The sequence below is a fragment of the Phodopus roborovskii genome, unplaced genomic scaffold (genome assembly GCF_943737965.1).
Source record: "Phodopus roborovskii unplaced genomic scaffold, PHOROB, whole genome shotgun sequence".
NCBI lineage: Eukaryota > Metazoa > Chordata > Mammalia > Rodentia > Cricetidae > Phodopus > Phodopus roborovskii.
In genome coordinates this window covers 3,829,942-3,853,572 of record NW_026125397.1, presented here as the reverse complement: position 1 = coordinate 3,853,572, position 23,631 = coordinate 3,829,942, and the positions used below count along the sequence as shown (strand labels likewise).

General features: G+C 36.6%; 1 protein-coding gene across 2 annotated transcripts in view; it reads right to left on the bottom strand.

Annotated features, from left to right (window-relative positions):
- Positions 1-23,631, bottom strand: part of Ahi1 (Abelson helper integration site 1) — a 126,682-nt gene that overhangs the window by 95,182 nt on the left and 7,869 nt on the right. For both annotated transcript variants that reach the window (XM_051175370.1, XM_051175371.1), the window contains exons 6-14: positions 21,772-21,957; positions 20,105-20,257; positions 18,894-19,026; positions 15,852-15,975; positions 10,975-11,204; positions 9,588-9,694; positions 5,916-6,034; positions 3,766-3,896; positions 1,549-1,689 (exon numbers count right to left, since the gene is read on the bottom strand). In XM_051175370.1, the coding sequence (XP_051031327.1) occupies positions 1,549-1,689; positions 3,766-3,896; positions 5,916-6,034; positions 9,588-9,694; positions 10,975-11,204; positions 15,852-15,975; positions 18,894-19,026; positions 20,105-20,257; positions 21,772-21,957 (1,324 nt within the window). The remainder of the gene's footprint in view (positions 1-1,548; positions 1,690-3,765; positions 3,897-5,915; positions 6,035-9,587; positions 9,695-10,974; positions 11,205-15,851; positions 15,976-18,893; positions 19,027-20,104; positions 20,258-21,771; positions 21,958-23,631) is intronic.

Here is a 23,631-nt window from a genome sequence, read left to right as displayed (position 1 = left end):
TGCTCACCCCAACCCTTCCTCCTGCACTCTAAGACAACATGGACCCAGCATGCTTTTAACCATTCTGTATTTAATGCTGCAATACAGTTGGCCTGGGATGGCATGCAGGTTAATAACAGGTTAATAAATAAAACAGAAAAGGCTGGCTAACAGAGTAAGGGGAGGAAGACTACTTTTTATAGTTCCATCCCACAAAGAGATGCTTACTGGCTGTTAAAACATACATTCCTGTAAAGTGACTTGGCCTCCGGTAGATGAGCATGAACACAAATATTAACTTAGGCATCTTCTACTAGAGTGCCTATGATTTTCCAGGGCATCTTTACAGCCACTGTCTCAGTGTCTTAGAGCTCTCTTTGGTAGGGCAGGCACTATTACTCTAAGCTCCTTTCTAGAGATGGAAGAATGGAGGGTCAGAAAGGCAGAGGCAGTAGTTAAGGTCACTGAAGTGAGCGGAACAGGGCCCTGAGATCCATGTTACTGTCCAGCTAACGCACCTCATTCTGAGCCAAGAAACCCTTCTAGCAATGAAGAGGGGAAGCTACTTGAAGACAAAAACAGAGCGGAACTTAACTAATCTTTGCAGTGCAATTTCAAAAGTCTAAAAAGCAAATTATAAACTGAATGAAGATGGTTGTGAAATCTACTAAGGGTCTGAGGCAATAACTGTGCGCTCTTTTCTTGGACAGTAAGTTCCAATTATACAGTAATTAGGTATAATTCTTTTGTCTATGGAAAAACTAGAATGGTACTTGTTAGGAAGAGGTGCTAGCTCTGGACACTGGATGACCTGAGGAACTCACTTACCCTTCTCTCTAATAGGGCAGCAGCAGCTTTGCTAACCATTGCTAATAAACCTAAATGGTATTCATTGTCTGACAACTCTATCACGAGTTACAGAAGTACATAAAGTTGAGTACGAATTGCAGAAATCATTTTTTCTCTGTAAGGGTCATTAAGATAAATCTTCATTTTCCGCATTCATTTTTAAGGTAAGTTACTGAAAAAAATGTATAATATAATCTGTACATGAGTAAAATCTTCAGGTTTATAACAGCTCGATTGTCTAATCACATGTATTATAGCATTAGATAATTCCATATATTTCATTAAAATATGTTTATAGTTTTACATTTATATCACACATACAATTTTATACTTACATGCATATAAATATCGTATATATATATATCACTTTAGCTCACCAAAATACTGAATGATGTTATATCAGTCAAATTAAAGCAAAGGGAATACTAAGGACTTTTCATTTTTTATAATTAATGTATGAAGGTTACAAAATATTTTTGAGAAATACTGTGCAATTAGAAAAGCAAAATCCTAATTTCAGAATAGAAAATATTTTATAAATATTTTAAAAAACAACATAAGTCCAAATACTTTTTTATAATAAATAACTTATATCATCTTTTTTGGCTCTTTATATAGTAAAATAAAAAAGACTATGGTAATTGAAAGCATCTTTAATAATTTATATAGTGCTGGCCCATTACATACATCTGGTTCATTCACATTAAGCAGTGGACTTACCATGGAAATCATAAACATAGAGGAGAACTGGCTCACTCTGCCCAAATGCACAAAATGCAACCATGTTTTCAAAAGGATGGTAAGATATGTCTCGAATAGTTGACTTGAATGGCAGGTCTGAATACATTGCTACTTGTTCTCCTAAAGAAAAGAAGAAATGCAGCAACCTTTACTGTGTCACATGTTTCTCCTTCCAAGATTATTCCATACTTTACTTGGAAAGACTTACAGCATGAGGCTCACATTATTTACATGAAAACCTCAACTACTTCTGGGTGTTTGAGTATCACTGTGATGAATAATTATTTATTTTGCATTTTATTGGCTTCTGTCTGCATTTTAACCCAGTCTTTTCAATGTTTTGGACAACAAAACACACATGAAATGTATTAATGGAAACAGGCATGTATGACCGACTGAGAGAGACCAGAGAAAAGTACGAGAACTCTAAGTAACAATTATAAAACTCTGTAACTGAAGAAATTCCCTAGACAGGGCACAATTGACAAGGGCTCAGTTTTTTCCATTTTAGTGTGTGTGTGTGTGTGTGTGTGTGTGTGTGTGTGTGTGTGTGTTTTATCCCTAGAGCCTGAGGTGTTAACAGCTTGAAAGGTCTCACGATTAGAGCTAGAAGATCCCACAAACAGAAGTCACTGAAACATAGGAAATTAGCCAGAAGTCAAAAGGCACCAGAAAATGTTCACAGGAATGTACTTGTAATTAATCAAGCTAAATCATCAATGTTTACCCACCTGTCTACCTGGTTACAATTCCGCTTAGAGTATTTTGTGTTTTGTATTTACAGTACTCATAAAATACTTTTCAAGCATCTGCCTGCACTATCTTATAGGTATGGAAAGAATAAATCTCGATTTCTAATGTGAAATTCTAAATTTACAATGACATTAAAAGAATCAAGAACAAATTCAATACATACTTAGAATACAAGTGAATTAATTAAAAGCTATCTGTTGTGGTCTGATAAAAATGTCTTCCATGGGTCATGTATTTGAATACTTGAGTACTTGGTCTCCAGCTGGTACTACTTCTGAAGGTCTGAAACCTTTAGGTGAAGGAGGAGCTGGAGGAGCTGGAGGAGCTGGAGGAGCTGGAGGAGGAGATGGAAGAAGAGGAGATGCAGGAGGAGGAGGTAGAGGAGATGAAGATGGATGAGATGGAGGAGGAGATGGAGGTGGAAGAGATGGAGGAGGAGATGGGGGGATGGAGGAGGAGGAGATGGAGGGGATGGAAGAGGAGGAGATGGAGGGGATGGAGGAGGAGGAGGTGGAGGGGATGGAGGAGGAGATGGAGGGGATGGAGGAGGAGATGGAGGGGATGGAGGAGGAGGAGGTGGAGGGGATGGAGGAGGAGATGGAGGGGATGGAGGAGGAGGAGATGGAGGGGATGGAGGAAGAGGAGATGGAGGGGATGGAGGAGGAGGAGATGGAGGGGATGGAGGAGGAGGAGATGGAGGGGATGGAGGTGGAGGAGATGGAGGGGTTGGAGGAGGAGGAGATGGAGGGGATGGAGGAGGAGGAGATGGAGGGGTTGGAGGAGGAGGAGATGGAGGGGATGGAGGAGGAGGAGATAGAGGGGATGGAGGAGGAGGAGGTGGAGGGGATGGAGGAAGTGGGTCATTGAGGGTGAGCCTTGAAGTTTTTTAGTAGTTCTATTTCCTGTATACTAGTCAGTGTGTGCGTGCCTGCCTGCCTGCCTGTCTGTCTGTCCTCACCTTATATATTATTTGAGGGAGGGTCCAAGAGCTTCTGGTGTGTTTTTTCCACCTCTGCCTCCCATTTTCCAGAAGAACACTGGGATACAGGTATGTGTCACCGCTTCTGGGTGTCATGGTTTCTGGGGACTGACATTCACATACCCCACACTTATTTTATTTACTAAGCTATTTCCTCAGCCCCCCCTGCTTCTAACTTGCCCCCTGCTCCTGCCATTATGCCTTCCTCACCACGACAGTTATTATCTCTGGAACTGTGAGCTAAAAACACAGCATTCCTTCCTTACATTGCTTGTCAGGGATTTTGTTACAGTGATGAGAAAATTAACTAATACGCTACCCGATTTTAAAATATGTAAGTCAGGTTTAAAACATAAAGCCAGATTTTTCTTAAAAATATAAAAAAATACCCATAGTATTCACATATTTTGAACTTTCTATCCCCATCCCCCAAAATTTTTTTCAAAAGATCAATGAATACTTACCTGTCTCTGGGTTCCAAACATACACTATTCCATCCTCACTCCCAGAAAAGAGAAAAGTCCCGCATGGTGTCAAAGTACTATGGATCTTCTCCCGGTAATTTGCAGCACCAACAAATTTCCTGGCTGCTAGTCTATAAACAAGCAAAAACGTGCAAACATAATCTATCTTAACCATTTAGAGACTAGTGGGAGAGAAATGTTCTTTGTAAATATTGCATTTGCATTAGTAAGCCATTTTTAGTCTATGATATGGTAGGCATTCTGTGATGAAGACTCAACAAATAGGAGATGTTTTCATGTTCCTTTCCAATTTATGTGATGCATTTCTTCTTTCTTCTGCTGACTGCCAATAATAATGAGAAATAAATGTAATAAATACCATCTAGCCTTTCACTTAGAGCAACAGCTGACATTGTTTCAGTGCTCACAGTGTGTCAGACAACACAGACTGCATTATTATTCCAATGGACTTATGGCATCATCTCAATGTACCTGAAGAAATGTTCTACGGTTGAACAATATTTAGTGTAGTTCTTGCTTTCTCCTACCATGAACATTGTTTCCATAACAATTTTGCTGCATGCATATGTATATGTTTTTTAATATTTTCAATTTAAATTTCCACTCCTTGGGTTACTGAGTGAACATTTCTGGAGTCCTTGCAGTGTGCTTTTAATTGTACAAAGCACTCAATTTATTAACTCACTCATTCCTCCACAAAACCCAATGGGTATGATACATTCCCATCTGAGAAAAGAGAAAGAAAAAGCAGCATTTGACTCTTTACCTAGCCTGTCTGTGAGCCCAGGTATAGGGCTTAAAAAGAGAATAACTTGGCCTCTTAGTTTCTATGTTTAAAAAACTTCCCTGTTAGTATTCCTTGTCAAAAATCCTGTGCTCGGGCTAATCATCTGCCTTGAGCACACATCCCAGTCTTCACTGTGTTTCATTCTCTACCATACTGAAAACCCTCCATCTTATCTGGTCTATTCACCCTTCAAGACTGAATTCAAACAGCAGTCTTTCAACAGTCTTTAATAGAAAAGCTGAATTATAGCTGTCACCTTGTTGTTGCTATAACATATATACTAATTATACATACATTTATATTTATTAAGAGACACATATTGAGAGCTGGCTTATTTATCTGGCATGCCCTGGATACTCAGATTCCAATACAAGATCTCAAGTTTTACTTTTGTTCTCTGTTTTTTGATACAGGGTATCTCTGTGTATCCCTGGCTGTCCTGGAACTCAGAGATCCACCCCCTCAGCTTCCACCATGCCCAGCTCCAGATTTCAAGTTTTAATCTAAATGTTTGTTGTGTTGTAATGTGAAAGGTAATGAACAGTTTGTAAACTTAATTCTGCTGTCAATTTCCCATAGTACTCATGCTGGGGTCTTGAGCTATTACATTCAAACACTGAAGGGCTAATAGCATTAAAATCATATATATGGGGTTAAATCATATAGATTGATATGTGAATTTCTTTCCTTTCCTTTTCCTTTTTCAAGACAGGGTTTCTCTGTGTAGCTCTGTAGACCAGGCTGGTGTCAAACTCACAGAGACCCACCTGCCTTTGCCTCCCAAGTGCTGGGATTAAAGGCATGCACCACTACGGCCCGGCCAATATGTGAATTTCTAAATACAGTAAGAAACCCATGAAATAGCTTCCTCTTGTTTGTTTCACATGGAATTCTAACACCAACAAAAAAATACACTGCCTGTCCATAATACTTTCTGCCAAACTTCACTTGTCTTTTATATTAAGGCATTTCCCATCCTTTTCCCTTGTTGAAGTAAAACAGACAAAGATGCATTAACTAAAAACCATGTCCTCAGTTACAGTCTTAGAATCTAAGTATCTCACTGTTGATGATATGAGTATCTGCTTTTCATTATGAAAATAAAAAACACTGATTCCATTTCAGCCCTAGAGTTACTCAAACAGCATCAAGTAACTCTCTATTTTGAGGGCTGTCTTAGCCATAGCATGCTTAGCAACATCTGATTTTTACCCATTAGAGGAAAAAGCAACACACAAATCTTTACAGATGATGCCCCATTACACAAAACTGCTGACTCAAAAATATTGTTGCATTTTATAAACATAAAGGAACCAATTAAAGTACTTATGCTGTCACTTACATCCGCAGATCCATGATCCTCAATGTACTGTCTTTGGTGTGAATTAGTAAACGTTTTCCATTGGGATGAACCTCTAGATAACTTATTGGAACTCCCCTGAATTCAGTTTCCTTAATTTCCTAAAATGACAGAATAAAAAAGGTCTGACCATTGCTACCGAAGTGTCTGTTTATAAAGGACAGAATTAATTTTAAAATATCATTTCTGGCTGAGAATAGTACCTTACCCATATGATACCAACACTTGGGAGGCTGAGGCAGGACTGGTCTGAGTATGAGGCCATAAAGTTTCAAAATAAAGTAAAATTTAAAAAGTGAACCAAAAATTCAATTCTACTACACTGAATATTTTAAGGTTATTAGCAACAAGGATTTTTTTAACAAACTTCAATTTATATGAAAAATAAAAATGATAAACCGTATTGTGTTATATAGTGCTATATTTAATTATATATTTTGTATATTATGCACTTTCTTAAAATATAATCAGTCCTAACAAAAGTACTTCACATACAACTTCTCACACTGTCTTTTCTGTCCATATCATGTAAGAAAAACTTCAGTATTTTATAAATTCAAAACTGACTTGGAAGTTTTAGTTAGATTTGGATTCTTTCCTCATAAACTTCCACTTGCCATAAGAAGGTGTGCTGCAGGCATAATATTTGCATCATATGACTTAGATTATAATCATTTTGTGAATACTTTGACTCCACTCCTTTCTTCTACCTCTTCCTTGCATTTTTCTTCTGTAGCTAAAGTAGGCACCCAACTCACAATGTCACATTGAAGAACCAATCTCCCTAAGCCTTGCATAAGAATTACCCTTATACACAATAAAATCAACTTACAGTGAATAAAATATGTATAGGTAAGAACAGAAACTATACAGGTATTAGCAAGAGGGGAAAGCTTCTGAGAATTGGCCTTGGCGATATTTTCTGGTGGGGGAGGGTGTTGGGGGAAGGTCAACAACAAAATGTAGGTCACAAAAGTATAAGTAAATGGGATTCTGCAACAGCACAATGTACTACAGTGCACACACTTGGAAAATAATTTGTAAATTATCTATCTGATAAGAGATTAATCCTTTAACACATAAACTCAGTGCCAGGAAAACAAATGACTTGGATAAAAAAAGAAAAATAGGCAAAAGAATTAAATAGACATCTCCACAAAGGACATAAAAATGGCTGAAAATATATAACCAGATGTTCAATATCATTAAAAATTAAGGAAATCATCCATCCATCCATCCATCTCCCATCCATGTTCTTTTCTCTCCAGTATTATTCATCTGCACAAACAAAAAAAATTTTATTTGCCACAACAAGGATGAGCCTAGAAGAAAAGATAAGTAGTCAGACACCATGAAAAATACTGCAAATATTACAGTCTCAATCATATACAGAATCTAAAACAACAAACCCAAATACATAAAAGTTATGAAGAAACAGCTGGAAGCTTTTGGTAAGGACACACGGTGAACAACTCTGGTCATTAAGTATGCAATACGAAGTCTACATGCAATGAAATTGTACTGAATCATACAAAATGTACAGATTTTAGCTGCTCTTTTCATAAAAAAACTGAAAGGGTTATGTTGGTTCACTACAGTAACAATTTTACTGTGTGTACTCTCATAACCCTACTATAACCTTTAATGTACAGAATAAACATTTAAAAAAATGATTATCAAAGATCTTTCTTGGTATTGCCAGAGGAAGGAAAAAAAACCTGCAAATGCAAAATAATTTAGGTATCAGCGATGCTAGTACCAGGCTAAGCAGACTCCCCAGATAACTTGGTTAAAGTCCAGAGAGTTTAAGGAAAGCCCGTTAACCCGGGGCAGAACTCTGAATCAGTCTTCCTCTCACTTGAGCTTTGTAATTTTCACCCAGAGGCTTTCCTCTTCAGTGAGGGGACCACACCAACAGTGGCAGTCGGGCACACTGCTGCTCTAAATTAGCGGCTCAATCCCTGCTGCCGTCCAACTCTAGGAGCTATCAACTTTTTTTTTTTTTTCCTTACTGTTTGGTTTTTGTTTTTTGAGACAGGGATTTTCTGTGAAACAGTCCTGGCTGTCCTGAAACTCGCTCTGTAGACCAGCTGGCCTTCAACTCACAGAGATCCACTTGCCTCTGCTTCCCGAGTGCTGGGATTAAGGGTGTGAGCCACCACTGCATAGAACAGTAAAATACCGACACCACAGATGGGAAGTTAAATGAGCTAACCTATAAACAAATGTGAGATGGAAAACCACCGAAGGAGATCTGAGCAATTAGAAGAGATACAAAAGGGCAAAATCAAAAACAGCGTGGAACCAGTGTCATACTCATGCTCAAACTAAAATGTCCTTGTTTTGGAGTCTGTGTAAGGCTAGCTAAGCATCTGCAAATGGCCACTTCATCCTTAGGGGGCAGATGAGTGAGTGCACCTTAGCAATCCCCATACTGCCAGCAGCACACAGCTAAATATGCAGCCAGTCTCCAGTTTGCCATGTGCATTCACTGTTTCAAATAATGCTAACGCAGATTTTCAAGTAAACAGGCATCTGGGTTTAAGACACCTGTTTTAAGGTGTTTAAATACCGTTAATGTTTAAGTTAATACTGCTTGAATACTTCAACACTGTTTAAGACACTGTATTAAGGCAAAGAAACACAAAACTTAAAACCAATAAGTAATTCCACATTGTAGATTCAAATGATTGAAACAGGTGTCTTTATAGACAGCAATCCAGGAAGTGTTCATGCCATTAGAAAATTCTTTTTAAAATGCAATGTATGAAATCAGGGTACATATTAAGCCTTAAGGTCCACCTGTTAATCTGACAGACGGGATGAGAATAACCAAAGACAGAATATTCTCGATAAATCTGAGAGTCTTGATCTAACTGAAATTCACAGTACTTTTTTTTTTCCTCAAACTTTTTTGTTCTCAAACGATGACAGCTATTGTTAAAATTCATTTTAAAAATGAAGAAAAATATGCAACATAAGATATAACAAAATGTAAGCTCAAGTTTACAAATACATGTTTTTAATTTTAAAAAATTAACAAAATTACTTACAGACCATAATACTCTTTCCCATAATGCACTTCCTTATTTATTTCTATCAGGAACACATTCCCTTATTTGTTTCTATTGTTAGCAAGTTTTCAAATGAAGCAATTATTGTGATTAAGTGACGACTCCCATCATAATTATATTACTATGAAACAAAGCACCGATGCTGTTCTTAGTGACAGTTCTTAGAGAAAACACAGGCTACCCATAATAGAAAATTAGCTGTACTTCTATGCCTTATTTTAACGTGAATTTCAGTTAATGCCATGCTGCATATTGTACCCCAAAAGACAACAAATGGGGTGAGGCTGTAACTTAGTGGGAGAATCATTACCTAGAATGTGCCAGGCCCTGAACATAAAGAGCAAAGTATGACCCACATGAAAAATCTTCACTGAGTTGACATCAACCAACTATCAGAAAGATGTGATAGTTAATGACTACTGACTTCAGCTACCGGGAAGATATAATAATTGGCATTTGGACTGAGAAAAGCTTCATTTTTCAAGTGACAGACTAGGCATCCTCACAGTCTTTTAAAGTCCTGTGGCTGACTTTTCTCAATTTCCTTCATGACACCTCAAGGTATGAAACGATTCTGTACCTTATTTATCGCCCAGTGGCGCACTGAATGCTGCAGATCGGTCACTTTCACGTAAGTGTCCCAAACAACAATCACCCCGATGCAGTCTCCTGAATACATGTGATGACCTAGTAACAACAGCAATGCCACAGAAGTTAGGAAAATGGTGTGAAGTTGGGGAAACAAAGCCCAGGCTAACAGTCAAAGCACTGGAATGACCATGAAAGGCTTTTTAGCTTAAAAGTTAAAAAGTAAACTGCAGCTCACACTATGATCCCAATTACCTTTAAGAAATATTTTCACTTTTAAAAAGCATATTTGCTAATATTTCCCTTTGTCATTTATTTGAATCTGGACACAGAAAGAAATAAGCAATGTAACCTACATGTGTAGCACTCATATACTCATATTTCAAATTATTTGAATTGCCCAACATGTATCTATATTTATCATTATTAGCCTATGCAATGTTTCATATTGCTAGAAAAATAACTTTCTCATATATACTGTTAACATAACTCTAGTGACCATTAAATGTAAAATGATCAGAGAACTAATAAAATAATAATGACAAGTATTAATATCAGTCCTTAAAAATTGAATGGGACGCAGAAAACATAGATTCAACATCATGATCATGCAGGAATACATTATACATCATTGCTAACAAACAAAGTTGTTTATTTAGCACTGAGAATTTAATACTTTACAAATTCAACTGGTGAATACTACTATGTAGTAGATGCTCTTTTCAATTCTGAGCAAAACAAAAAAGTTATTAGTTTATTGGAATCTCTAAAGTTGAACTAAGTATATTACAGCATTATTATTTTTCTATGAATATTATTTTAGATAATTATAATCTCTGAAATGATATAAATGACAACTGAAGAGAATGTATTTCTTTAGTCTTTCCAATAAAATTCAATAAAAACCTATATATTACATTTTTAAAATGTCATTTATATTATTCAAAGGCTGAGAATCTTTAATTATTTGCAAATTCCCTTCTTAATGTGTTAAAAAAAATCCTGTTGATGTATTTAGCATGTATATTTACAACATTCTTTTGGAATTTCTCCTGACTCTTTTATTTTGTACTAAACAACTTAAAAGGTTATAAAAGGCAATTACTAAAAATAATAATCACCAACAGAAATATATTTATGAAATTCAGTACATAAAGGGCTTTTAGAAAAAAGATAACTGAATATAAATATTAGGAACTTAATAAGTTTAAAAGTATAAACAGAACACCTTCATTGCCTACCCTGTTACTTGAAACGAAGCATAACTAGTTATTCACAAATATTAATACAAGAATCTCTTAAGCATCGACTATTAGTGAAAGGAAATACTCTCTCTTCTTAAGTAGCTATCTTGACTTAGAGCATGTTATGTGACATACCTTCCTCATCAAAACAGATAGAGTTGACAAAACTCTTGTGAACATCAAGCTGGCGGACCAATATGGGAGTATCTTCTCTCATATCAATTTTCCATACCCTTATCATAGAATCATAGCATCCCGTAACCACCAGCTCTCGTGTAGCTGGGTGGAACTTAGCCGTGTAGACAAAGGAAGGGTGAGGTAAGACTCGGAAAGTACTTGTACTGTTTATTTCATTCTTCCAAACCCTGGAAAATGAGAAAGTAACAGACTGCTTGAAATTCAAAAATTTCCTTAACTGTCTTTTGAAGAATATAGCCAATAAAACTTAGGTACGCAAATGTCAAACAATGATAAAATTACATAAATTAATATTTATAACAAAGCATGATAATGATCATATATTGGACTATTTCACTTTTGTTTTTACAAAGCCATTTGTCATGAAATATATTTTATCTCTAACTATAACCTATATCATAAAGTTAAAATCTTATTTGCACTTGCAAATAATCTATATTTAAAGCCAGTTTTGACACTGAGTAAATACACACTGAATAGCTGGTAAGACATTATTTCATATGCATTAAGAAGCAGGGAAGAAGCCGGGTGTTGATGGCACATGTCTTTAGTCCCAGCACTCAGGAGGCAGAGGCAGGCAGATATCTGTGCCTGGTCTACAGAGTAAGTTCCAAGACAGGTTCCAGAGCTACACAGAGAAACTCTGTTTCGAAAAACCAAAAATAAAAAGGAAAAAAAAAAAAAAAAAAAGTAGGGAAGGAAAGCTAGGGTTACACAGAGAAACCCTGTCTCAGAAAACCAAAAAAACCAGAACGAAACAAAGAAGTAGAAAAGAGGACAGTGAGATGGCTCAGAGTATTGGCTGCTCTTGAGAAGACCCAGGTTAGGTTCCCAAAGCCCATATGGTGGCTCATAACATCTATAATTTCAGACCTCTGACCTCTGCAGGAACCTGGCCTGTATGCGGTGTACATAAACACATTCAGGCAAAACAACTCAAACACATTATAATTCAATAAATACATATATAGATACACCAATGATTTTAGAAGATAGGAAGAAACTTAATGGCTTTTCCATTAGGTTGTATGTACTGCTTCTGAAAATGCTTCCTAGTGGAGGCCAAGACAATTAGAGAGCCCACTAACTTTCTAATTTGTATTTCAAAGGCTGAGTAATATACATATAGATCCTAAACACTTACACAGAAAAAGTAAGTTATTTTTAAATGTATATGCTGTGTGCCCATGTACCACATGTAGAGGCCACAGCTTGACAGTGGGTGTCTTCCTCAATCACTTCTGAACCTAACTTTTGTGACAGATACTCACTAATTGGCTAGAAAGGTTGTCCGGAAAACCGAGGGATATTTCTGTCTTCTGTTATCACAGATGTGAGCTGCTCTGCCTGGTTTCTGGGCATGGTCTAAGGGATCTGAAATCAGGTCCTTGTGCTGTGTGCAAGCACTTATCAACTGATCCATTCTGCCTATTTGATTAACGTAACTATGGTATTTTGACAGAGAACAAGCTCTCACATAGTAAGCACTACCTTTATGCTGTCATTCCTTTTGTTTTCCAAATGTGAGTACGTGTGTAAAACAGATGAAACCTAGTGATGTACAAGTAGCTCTATGCATATTAGTTATTTGGTATTTTAAATGATGAATTAAATTATTGGAATCAAAAAATACATGTTTTGTTTGCTTGGTTTTTATTTTTCCTGAGACAGGGTTTCTTTGTAGCTTCGGAGCCTGTCCTGGAGCTTGCTCTGTAAACCAGGCTGGCCTCGAACTCACAGAGATCTGACTGCCTCTGCCTCCCAAGTGCTGGGATTAAATACATGAACCACCACTGCCTGGAAAAAGAATGTATTTGTGTTGGAAATTTTTTGTTGTTGTTTTGTTTTTTTGAGACAGGGTTTCTCGATGTAGCTTTGGAGCTTGTTTTGGAATTTACTCTGTATATCAGGTTGGCCTTGAACTCATGGAAATTCACCTGTCTCTGCCTCCTGGTTAAAGGTGTGTGCCACAACCACCTGGTTCTGAATTGGGAATTTACAGTTGACTCTTAAATTGCTGCCTAAAACATATGTACCAAATCACAAATAAAAGAAAAAAAAAAATCAGCTATTCAATAGAGATATTTTGTATTTTCTCAACAGGTGATTAAACTATATGCTAATTACTAAAAACTAATAATGAAGGGATGAAAAAATGTTCTCAAGTGAAAATAAAGCATACATGTCATTGCCATAACATTTTATTGAAAAAAAAGCGAATTTCAATGAACATATGCTACATGAGATAAAATTGAGACAAAAATAACATAATTGCTAATTTGAAAGGTATGCTATGATAGTTAAAAGGCAAAATCCTCATCTTATTGCTAATAAATCTTGGTGTTATTTGACATAGTATACATAACAGAATGAAATGAAGACCTTCAAGTGACTCAATACTATATATATATATATATATATATATATATATATATATATTTATTATTATTATTATTAGGTTTCTCGAGACAGGATTTCTCTGTGTAGCTTTGTAGAGCAGGCTGGCCTTGAACTCACAAAGATCTGTCTGCCTCTGCCTCCCAAGTGCTAGGATTAAAGGTATTCACCACCATTGCCTGGCTCATATGTATGTATTTTAAATGAAGCTTTTTGTGGAAAAACTGAACTTGTTAGTTTGTTTTTATGTAAGGGTAGACTACAACATGAAAAGAAATGTATTAATGGTTTGTAGCCATTAATAAAGAACAAGGATGTTCTTTATTAAATTATTAAAGAGTAGATGTAAATGCAAAGATGGGAAAGAAAAAGCACTTTCCAAAAAGTTAAAATAGTGTGTAAGATGGGATATAACTACTGTAGAGCTATTACATATGGTTTTGTCTTTCTCTTTATAGTAGAAGCTGCAGACTTGAGAAAAACCAGATTATTCTGGAAACAAGTAAAGGAGAAAATAAGCTAAAGCCATATGGCAAGGAGCTAGCAGGTCAAAAATCGTTATCTGGGAAAAACCAATGAAAAGATGTGAATGTGATTTCAGGAAAGCAGAGAAGTCAGAGGCAGAAAATCTACAACCTGCCACTTGTGAGCACTACCATCCCTACTAACTTCCTTTGGCTGTCATTACTAACACCCTCCTGTCTCTTTCAAAGGCCTCTTTGTCTTCTTAGTTCCAGCTACAGTGCTTTTTCCCTTCACTCAATGCTTTCACAAAACTTTTTATTATCTATAGATTCAAATTCATGTCAATTTTAAAGCTACTTAGAGAAATGCGTAATGAGTGATATTATATATGGATACTCATGGTGAAATCTTAGCCGATTTTAAATTTTAAAAATTGCATTTTGTGTGTGTGTGTGTGTGTGTGCGTGTATGCGCGTGCGCGTGCGCACGTGTGGGGGGGTGGCTATGCTTATGCCACTGCACACATGTGAAGGTAAGGGGACACTCTGTATGTGTTGGTTGTGCCCTCCCACTCTGTGGGTCCCAGATATCTCAGGTTTTCAGCCTCGCTGTCTTTACCAGCACTCTAGGTTGGATTTTAATTGATTAAGGAGTTCACGCCCATACTGTTTCATTAAGAGAAAGCACAGTGATAAAGACATAATTTATGGACCTTATGGAGACAATCCATATATCCAGTGAAATTTTACCATAAATTGAAGTCAGCAAGTGAAAGATGAGAAACAATGAAACTGATGCACCTAGCATCTGGATCTGCTCCAGTGCGTGAGCAAAAGACTGAAAGATAACTCAGCAGGGATGAACTCTCAGGTGACTTAAAACCCTTTGCACGTCTCAGCAAACAGCCCTTTTGTCTAATATTATCATCTACCTTCAGATAGTATGGCTGTGCTAAGAGTAAGCCAGTCAATATCTTCAGTCTATTTAAGGGAGTAATAACTTCCCCCAGATTAACGGAGAGGGACGTAAACTGCCATTTATCATCGCTCTTCACTTAAACATAAACAAAACAATGGTGACACACTGATCAGCAGTCACTTTATATAGAAAGGGGAGGTGATTAAGGTCAGCAGTAGGAGGAGCTTAGGCACTAAAAATCGCATGGCTTATTAAGCAAGAAGAGGAGGTAGAGAAAGTAAGTGAGAATGAGGTTAGTGTGGGTCAAAATGATTGCGGAGCAGCTCCCCAGGTGGCAAAGAGCACACCTACCTAGTCTAAATTACATAGTTAAAGAACCCTGAAAACCTTTTATTTTTAGAACATGCATATTCAAGACAGGCAGCTAAAAGATATAGAGTTTAAATATTAGCTTTTAAAAGATTTTATTGAGCCAGGGCCCTGCCCTTAATCCCTGCAATAGGAAGCGGAAGAAGGACTGCACATCTGAGGTCAGCCTGGGCTGCAAGTAAGACTGTGAAAACACTTAAAGAACCAGATAGTGAATAAAATGTATTGTGATACATAGTAAATGGAAGGGTGTAATTAAGAGTGACTTCACAAAAATGCAAATGTTTAACAACCTATAAAGCTCCAAGTGTGTAACCGAGTCATTTACTTGGTTTATACCTACCGACTGAACACCAATGGTTTCAAGCCCATACACCCAGCCTACAATGAAGATAGAATTCTCACAGTATAGGATAAATATCAAACACTTCTTGCAAGATATTAATTAGCACATATAATACTTTAAAACCATCAAGGGGCAGAAATGTTATATATTACACAAATAAAAGATACTCAAGAGTACTGCCATCAAGTTTTACTGCTGTTTAACCAGTCAGGATGCAAGATATACAGTTATGATGGTCAGAGGCATATCTGACTCCTTATATCCTCTTAGCTTTCCTTGATGGTAAACAACACACAGTACTTCTCGAATGTATACTAACCTGGCAGTGCCATCAGACGATGAAGTAACGAGATAGCGATCATCTTTTGACCAGTCAAGATCATAAATAATATTGAGGTGGCCACACAATTCTCTCATGAAACGTCCAGAAGGAATTTCATATACTAACAAAAAATATTTAGAAATTAAATATCTAGGAGATCTTTAATTCAACAAGTATATAAATACACAACTTATAGTAAGTAATTTAGAAAATGTTAAGTACTATCTGTAAAATATAGCCAAAACATTTGTAATATTCACATAATTTCAAAATATATTCAAGAACTGTTTTCAGTTGATTCCAAGAGTTTACATAAAATTTTATATATGCTAAATTTTGACAACTGCTTCACTCCCAAGTGTCTACAAGAAATTTTATATAAGCTAAATTTTGACAATATTCTTTAATATGCTATCAATAACTCATATTGCTAGAACCCACAAATAACTTTTGATAATCAATTTATTAGTAAAAAAGTAAATAACATTTATATTTCAAATAACTTTAAGTACTTTACAACTTAGGGTTTCATGAATAAGATATTACTTTCCTCTAAAATCAATTAAAATCCAAAATATTTTGGATGTAATGAGACATGTAAACAATGCACTGTCAGAAAGAAATTCTCATATTAAATGACAGAGAGCATAATGGAATAGCATCGAATGAACTGAACAAAGAAAAGTATTATTAGGGCTGACATTCAAGGAAATCGAAACTGAGTGCTTAATACACAACAGTGTGCAAGCCTCTACTCCCACCTAGTGGTGAATCAACCCCCTTCGAACTTCTAAGCAATTCAGAACTTAGCACAGAACCCAGGACTTTGGGAAATCTATTCCCCTGTAAAAGGAAAGACCTGGCAAGAGTTCTCACAAGATGACAGAACTCTGGGAATTAACTCTAAAAGGCTTGGGAGATATAGAGGAACACTTATGTGAGGAAACAGCTGAATCTCAGTAAGAACATTGAGCTTTGTGTTACAACAATCTAATTCTTTCCTAAACACTAAAGAAACCTTAAACAACAATGAAAATCAGAAGCCACCCAGTGATGCAGAAGAGGTCTGAAGCTTCCTGAAAACTCCAGTTCCAAAGACTTCTTCCTATTTGATGACCTTTCATATCCAAGATAAGCTCCAAGGCATATTATTTAACAGCCTCTGTGTAGGCTTTATGTGAAAATCAGATTCTAGTGTGCATGTGGCACCATTTAACGTTGTGGTTGCGTAAGAGGTTGATAGCAGCTGGGAGAAGCCGCAACTCACTAAAGAACACAAAACCTAAAACCAAGCAGAGCCTGGAGTGGGATGGCTATGTGGAACTATGGACAGCTTCAAAATACTGCTGACAATCTAAGTTCCCCAGACACGATGCAAAGGAAAACCTGGGAGGCTTCATCTTTATGATCTTCATGTGAGTGACTTGAAGCTGTCAGCTCAGGGACTTTTAAATAGTGGGCTGAAGCACTGAGAGAATATCCCAGAATAGTGGTTCCCTGGGGAAGGGCAGCATTGGACCCATGTAAAGTATTAATACCAACTAGCTGACTGGGCAGTCTACAAAGGATTAACAAGATAGCAGAAGATACATTCTCTACAGAATTCATCTAGAAGACTCAGTGCACAACCAGAAGCAACAACAAGTCTTAGGTGGCTGATGACGGGACAAAAAGGCAAACAGCTATTCTGCACTCCATTACAAGAATACCAGTTTTCAGCGCAAAGTTGTGACATGGAAAAAGGCAAACAAACAGGAAAGAACAGCAGTTAGCAGAAACTGTCCATACATAAACTAAGGAAACCCAGTTCTTTCTTACCAAGATCTTTAAACCTATCATTATCAGTATGGTCGAAGACTTAAAGAAAACCAAAAGGATTAAAGATAATAATGACTCCTCATCAAAAAAGAAAGCATCAGTAAATAAATAGAAATGCCAAGGATGAACCCAAAAGAAGCTTTGGAGTTAAAAAGCATAATCATTGAAATAAAGAATTCAAGAGAATGGCTCAACAACAAAGCTGGACTGGCAGAGAAACCAGTCAACTTGATGATAGGTCACCTGAGACTATGCTAATGTCTCAGATGGACAACGCTAAGTCTATAAAGACAGGTATGACGGCAGTCCTGGAAGAACGAGAAAGGGGGAAATAGAACATGTGGGGAAATAGTAAATGACTACTTCCAAATCTCTGAAAGACATTAATCTGCACATTAAGTAAGCTGGGTGATTTCTCAGTCAGCTGTACCACAATCAAACAGTGTAAAGCCAGAGGCAATGATTCTTATTACATTTTTGAGGTTTAAATAATAAATTTTTGTAAATCAGTAACTGTTTAAGCACAGAATAACATTTAACATAGAAAAATCTATAACACACAAACAATTACACAAAATAGAAAAGTGACTATTAATATGTTGGAACATGTATCTTATGAATCTCATGAACAGTGTGAAGCTAGGTTAAGTCCAATGTGGTCTAGTGATCAGGGCATATGCCCATGAAGAGCTGGCTTCTTCAGTCAAGAAGAGTTAATGTCACTGCTGAGATTAAACAGGTTACTAAATCCAGAATTGTATAATACTATTTTAACATCTCCAAAAGCTACAGAAAAAGATGCCTTAGCCTTTCTGCTGCCTTCCCTATCATAACGGGAGCTTTCTTTGAAGTACTTAAGGATCACGTGTCAGAATTCTAGCATATGACAAATTGCTGCACTTTTGTAAGTCAGGTCATTACAAATATCAACTAAAATCACAGTGAACTAAAAGTTTCCTATGAGATTTATTATTCCTTCTTATAATAAATGTGTATATTTAAAATAGTTAATGTTTACAAAAATCCACCTGTATGTTAAAAAATAACATCTTTTATTCAACCAGTCTCATTCTGAATACATATTATATAGTAACTGTCCCTTTAGTTGAAGAAATATGATTGCTTTACTAGGGTTTTCTTAAATTAACATTTCTGCTAATCTAAAAAGCCAACACTGACCATACTGAATACAATCAGGTTAGACAGTTGCATTATTCTTACGTATAATTGGATATCCATCTCGGCTGGCACAGGCTGTTGCTAATATCCTTCCATTGTGGGAGAAATCAAGACAAAAACAGCCTCTTTCTCCAGCATTCAGTGAGAAGAGGTGCTTGTTTGGGATACGACAAGCCTATAAAGAATATATTAGAACTACATAAATTAGAAAATCTGGAAATAAAATGACCTGATAATTTTCAATGCCATAATTTCCCCCTAAAGTTCTCTTATTATAACACATAGGAAAAGAAACACATGTACATAGAATGGTGAAAAACTATAGAAAATTATTTGTTCAGCACAGAATTGGTTTTCCATAATTTTAATTTATGTCTAATTAGCATTTAATTAATTTAAAACACGCAGAAAAATTTCAATCTCTAATGCTCCAACACTGCTTTCTCCATTGCTATGCTGCTTTCATATAGCCACAAAAGAATGTTTTTCACCTCCATGTTCCATGACAGCAGTCGCTTTTCCTAAGGTCAGAAACGTTTGAAAACTACAAATGCCATATATGCTCTAGTTTAAATTCAGGATGTATGAATGGCCATTCTTAGTTTTCCTCTCCTAAAATAACCATCCACTGTTGCTGTCTCCAAGACACAGAGCCATCCTCTGACTTATCTGAAGGTTTGCTTTCTGTGGTTTCATTTATTTAAGGTCACTATGGGCTGAACATATGTGGGAAATTCCAGAAACAAAACGATTTGTAAGTTTTAAACTGTGTCCCATTCTAATAGTCTTGGGACTCTGCCACCCCACATCCTGTCCTGAACAAGTTATCTCTGCTTGTTCTATCAGGGTTGCATGTTGGCTAGCTGTCAGACTGGTTTTCATTAACAGTATCACCAACCAATTCAATACACCAAGGTACAAAACGCGTCCTTTACATGGAAAGATAACAAGGCCTGAGTTAGTCAAGAGGACGAACTAAGTACACTCTAGGCCCTCACTGTATAGCATGAATGCTGTACCTCACTACAAATGCCTTTAGCTATATTCTTCACAATAGCCCCATGAATAGTTATTATCAGTAAATATTAACTAAATATAGCAAATAAAGATTGTTCAGATAGATGGTCAAGGCAATCTTAATGGATGAAGGAAGTTTGAGCCAAGTAAACTTTCATGTCTTTAAACTGCTCTTCTTAAGCATTTTGTCACAGAATGGGAACATTAACACTGCAAAGCGTCATTAAACATCTCACCTGACCAGGCAGGCGTTTCCACTTAACCACTTCCTTTGAATCTTCTAATCCAGGTTCTGTGTCTACTGAACTTGTCTCACGGTGGCGTTCACAATACACTGGTGTTCCTTTTTCCTCCTGAAGAGCCATCATAGAGCGGTAAGATGGCTTTATCTAAATATGTATGGAAAATGAGGAAAAATGGTTAAGCGTGCACAAGCTATGGCGCTTGTGGAGGTCAGGTTGTAGAAATCAGTTCCTTCCCTCCTCCATGTGGAGTCATGTGGAAAACGTGAAGATTGTGAACACATTGCTTCTTATTGTTAATATACAGTTTTCAGTGTACTGAGATGAGACAGAGCCCAGTGTGGTAGCGCATGCCTTTAATCGGGCACTTGGAGGCAGAGGCAGGTGGATCTCTGTGAGTTCCAGGTCACCCTGGTCTACATGATGAGTTCCAGGATAGCCAGGCCCACACCATGAAATCATGTCTTGAATAAAAACAAACTAACAAACAAAACTCCATAAAATTAAGATACTGGGTAAAATGGTATGGAAACCTTTTAGAAGCACAAGCCAGAAATTTTTTCATCTATATATTACTCTAAATGAAATAAAAGCTATTTGAACTATTCTCCTATAATCACAAAGCTTTAAAAGTTTGGATAGAAAAAATAGTAGATTCTAATAGTAAAAAATGGTTTTACTTAATTATCCTTATTACAATATCTGTTTTCGTTTTTGAGACAAGGTCTCATGTATTTCAGACTGCCTCAAGCTTGCTGTGTTTGAAGTGGGCTTCATAGTCTATATTCCATTTCCTACGTGCTGGGATTACAAACCCAGATGCATGAAACATTTTTTATAGCCCCGTACCCTTGTGTCTGTTTCTTCAAGAATACCGACCTAATGTTTGCCATGCCTCTGATAAAACATGATACTGCTGGCTTAAAAACAATCACAAAACCAGTATCATAAAAATCTGAAGTTTAAAAAAATGTCTACCCTTTGATAGAGCATATTTAACTCCATTTAGACCAATGCAAATTAACTCTGTGCTATCAGCTATAGGGTGTATACAACCCACCTGAAAGATTAATACAAATAAGAACAACAGCAAAAGCTTTTCGATCATTAGATCTTTTAATAGTGTTTATCTGTAGACAATAGTAGTAGAAATGTTATTTGCTGGTTATTTGAATGCTTCTAATGTAAAGTATGTAAATCAAGATCTGCATAGTAGAGCCCAAGTATGATTTGGTTCACTGATAGTCCTGTAAATAAAGATGTACTGGAACGCAGTAAGGTGTCCATCATTCCAGTGTCTCTACAGTTACTCTCACACTACACGGTTGAATAGTGTGATACGTGTCTGCAAAGCCTAAAACATTTTATTTCTTGCCCCTTAAAAGAAAATGTTTCCCAGTACCAACTTTTCATCTATTTATTTTTAACTACTAAATACAAAATTATGTCAAAACAGTTTTATTATCAGTGACGTATACTCCTTAAAACTTAAAGTTCATCTAATCTTCAACTGTTATAGACTTAAAGCATAACTTTGTGAGTATTTTTCTCTTACAGAAATATGTTAACGATATTTCTGAGAGCTTATGTTTTAAATATGGAAAACACATTAGGTCATCCTTAGTTTTAATAACAGAGGAGATACATTTATATATACTTACACAGTCCGGAACTTTCAGTCCCCTTACAGTTACATACAGTGTTGATGGATAACGATTTCTTGGACACTTGGACCACCATTCAAAAACCTCAACAACATTTGACTGGGATCGAGGCTTAGTGGGTGGGTAGTAGAGCTGCAGACGAAGTTTCGAATTGATGTTTGCATTTCCATTGGCTCCGAGAAGCTTAAGATAAGAATTTGTGTAAAACGTTATCTTTTCTGAAAACACAGATATCCAATAAAGCAATCACAGAGTCAGAGTTTGGGTTGAAATTCTTTAGCTTTATAAAGATCATTTTGACAAACTACTTTGAAGACACTTTCTAATAGCACTCCTCTGTTGTAGAGCTACTGCAGACTGCTGCTAAAACATTTACACCATTGCAGCAGATGTCTCTTTACAGAAAAAAGTGATCAACAAACATTCGTTTGAAAAGATTATGATAAAGAGTAAATAGTACTCCACACAAACACTGTCAGTGTTCTTTCCCCTGACGATGAAACCTACTGAGGTCCCACCTGTGCTCTGCCACTAAGATATGTCCCTATCACCCTTCTTCCCACTCTGAAAGTAAACTGCCCAGGATGCTCTTGAAATCTGGGACTCAAGTAAGTCTTGAGCTTGTGAACCCCCTGCCGCGGGCTCCCTATTATCTGACTACAGGACTACATAAATATTTTCTTTTCTTTTTTTCTTATTTTTTTAAAATTTATTTTATATAACAAAGTCCATTTAAATGAAAACAAACATTTATAGACAATATTTGGGAATTTGGACGTTGTTCTTTCCAAACTACTTCCTGCTGGTAATGGGCGCTGTCATGGGGGATTAGTAGAAGATTCAGAAATCCTGGCTGTAGTCTGTAAGGCTGCTTCTACATAAATATTTTCAATGAATAAAATGGTATACACAGAGTCATTTTAAGATAAGTTAATTAAAATCATCCACTTTATTTTTCAGCATTGAAAGGCCTATTTAAAAAACCTATTAAACAAAACAAGATAAGCAGAAAAATGAAGAGTCTTAGGGAGAAAAAAGTAGAATCTCAGCAGTTCAAATTAAGCTTTCTTTTATTACACAATGACTTAATAGGAAATGTCCTTGAAAGCACTGTGTGTGTTGTGAATTATGAATCACAGTAAAAAGTTAGTGTTTCAGTACAGTGTATAGTTTGCAGGTACAGGCACTGTGTACAGGACACTTAGTAACTGCTATCAGCTAATGCAACTTGGAAAGAAAGGAAAAGAGCCAAGAAAAAGGCTCAGTGCAGAGCTGCTCCCAAGGACCTGTGAGGACTGGAGTGCACTACATTTGTGCTACACAAGAGACTCTGAAGTCACTAAATGGGACTGGACAACCATGCAAGGGACCTGAGATCATTTCACTTAATCTGAGATAAGCATGCTATATGTTACTTATGGTTATAAACTCATGAGCTGGGCAGACCATCTAAAGAAAACTAAGAGGCAGGAGGAGAAGTAAGATATTTGGTAGGATATTCTAAGCTGAAATGTCCAGTAAGTATTCACATATACAAACAAGAAGAAACAAAAGCAGGCTTAAGAAAAGTGAATTAAAGAAGAAACTGTGAGTTGGAATTACTTTAAAGAGGTAGGGCACGATACTGAAGGAACAAGACAGACAAACACACAAGGCTCTTGCCAAGAAAGCAGAGGCAGCAGGGATTTCAAGAGACTAATGAAATAAGTGCATATATGTTTGACAAAATAACAAACGAGGAATGTTAACAGTTGGCAAACAGAAAACATTAGTGTTGGGTTGGAGAAGTTTTAGTGGCACAGGCAAAATCCAGACTGTGACATGTTCAAGACATACAACAAGGAAGCATACATGGCA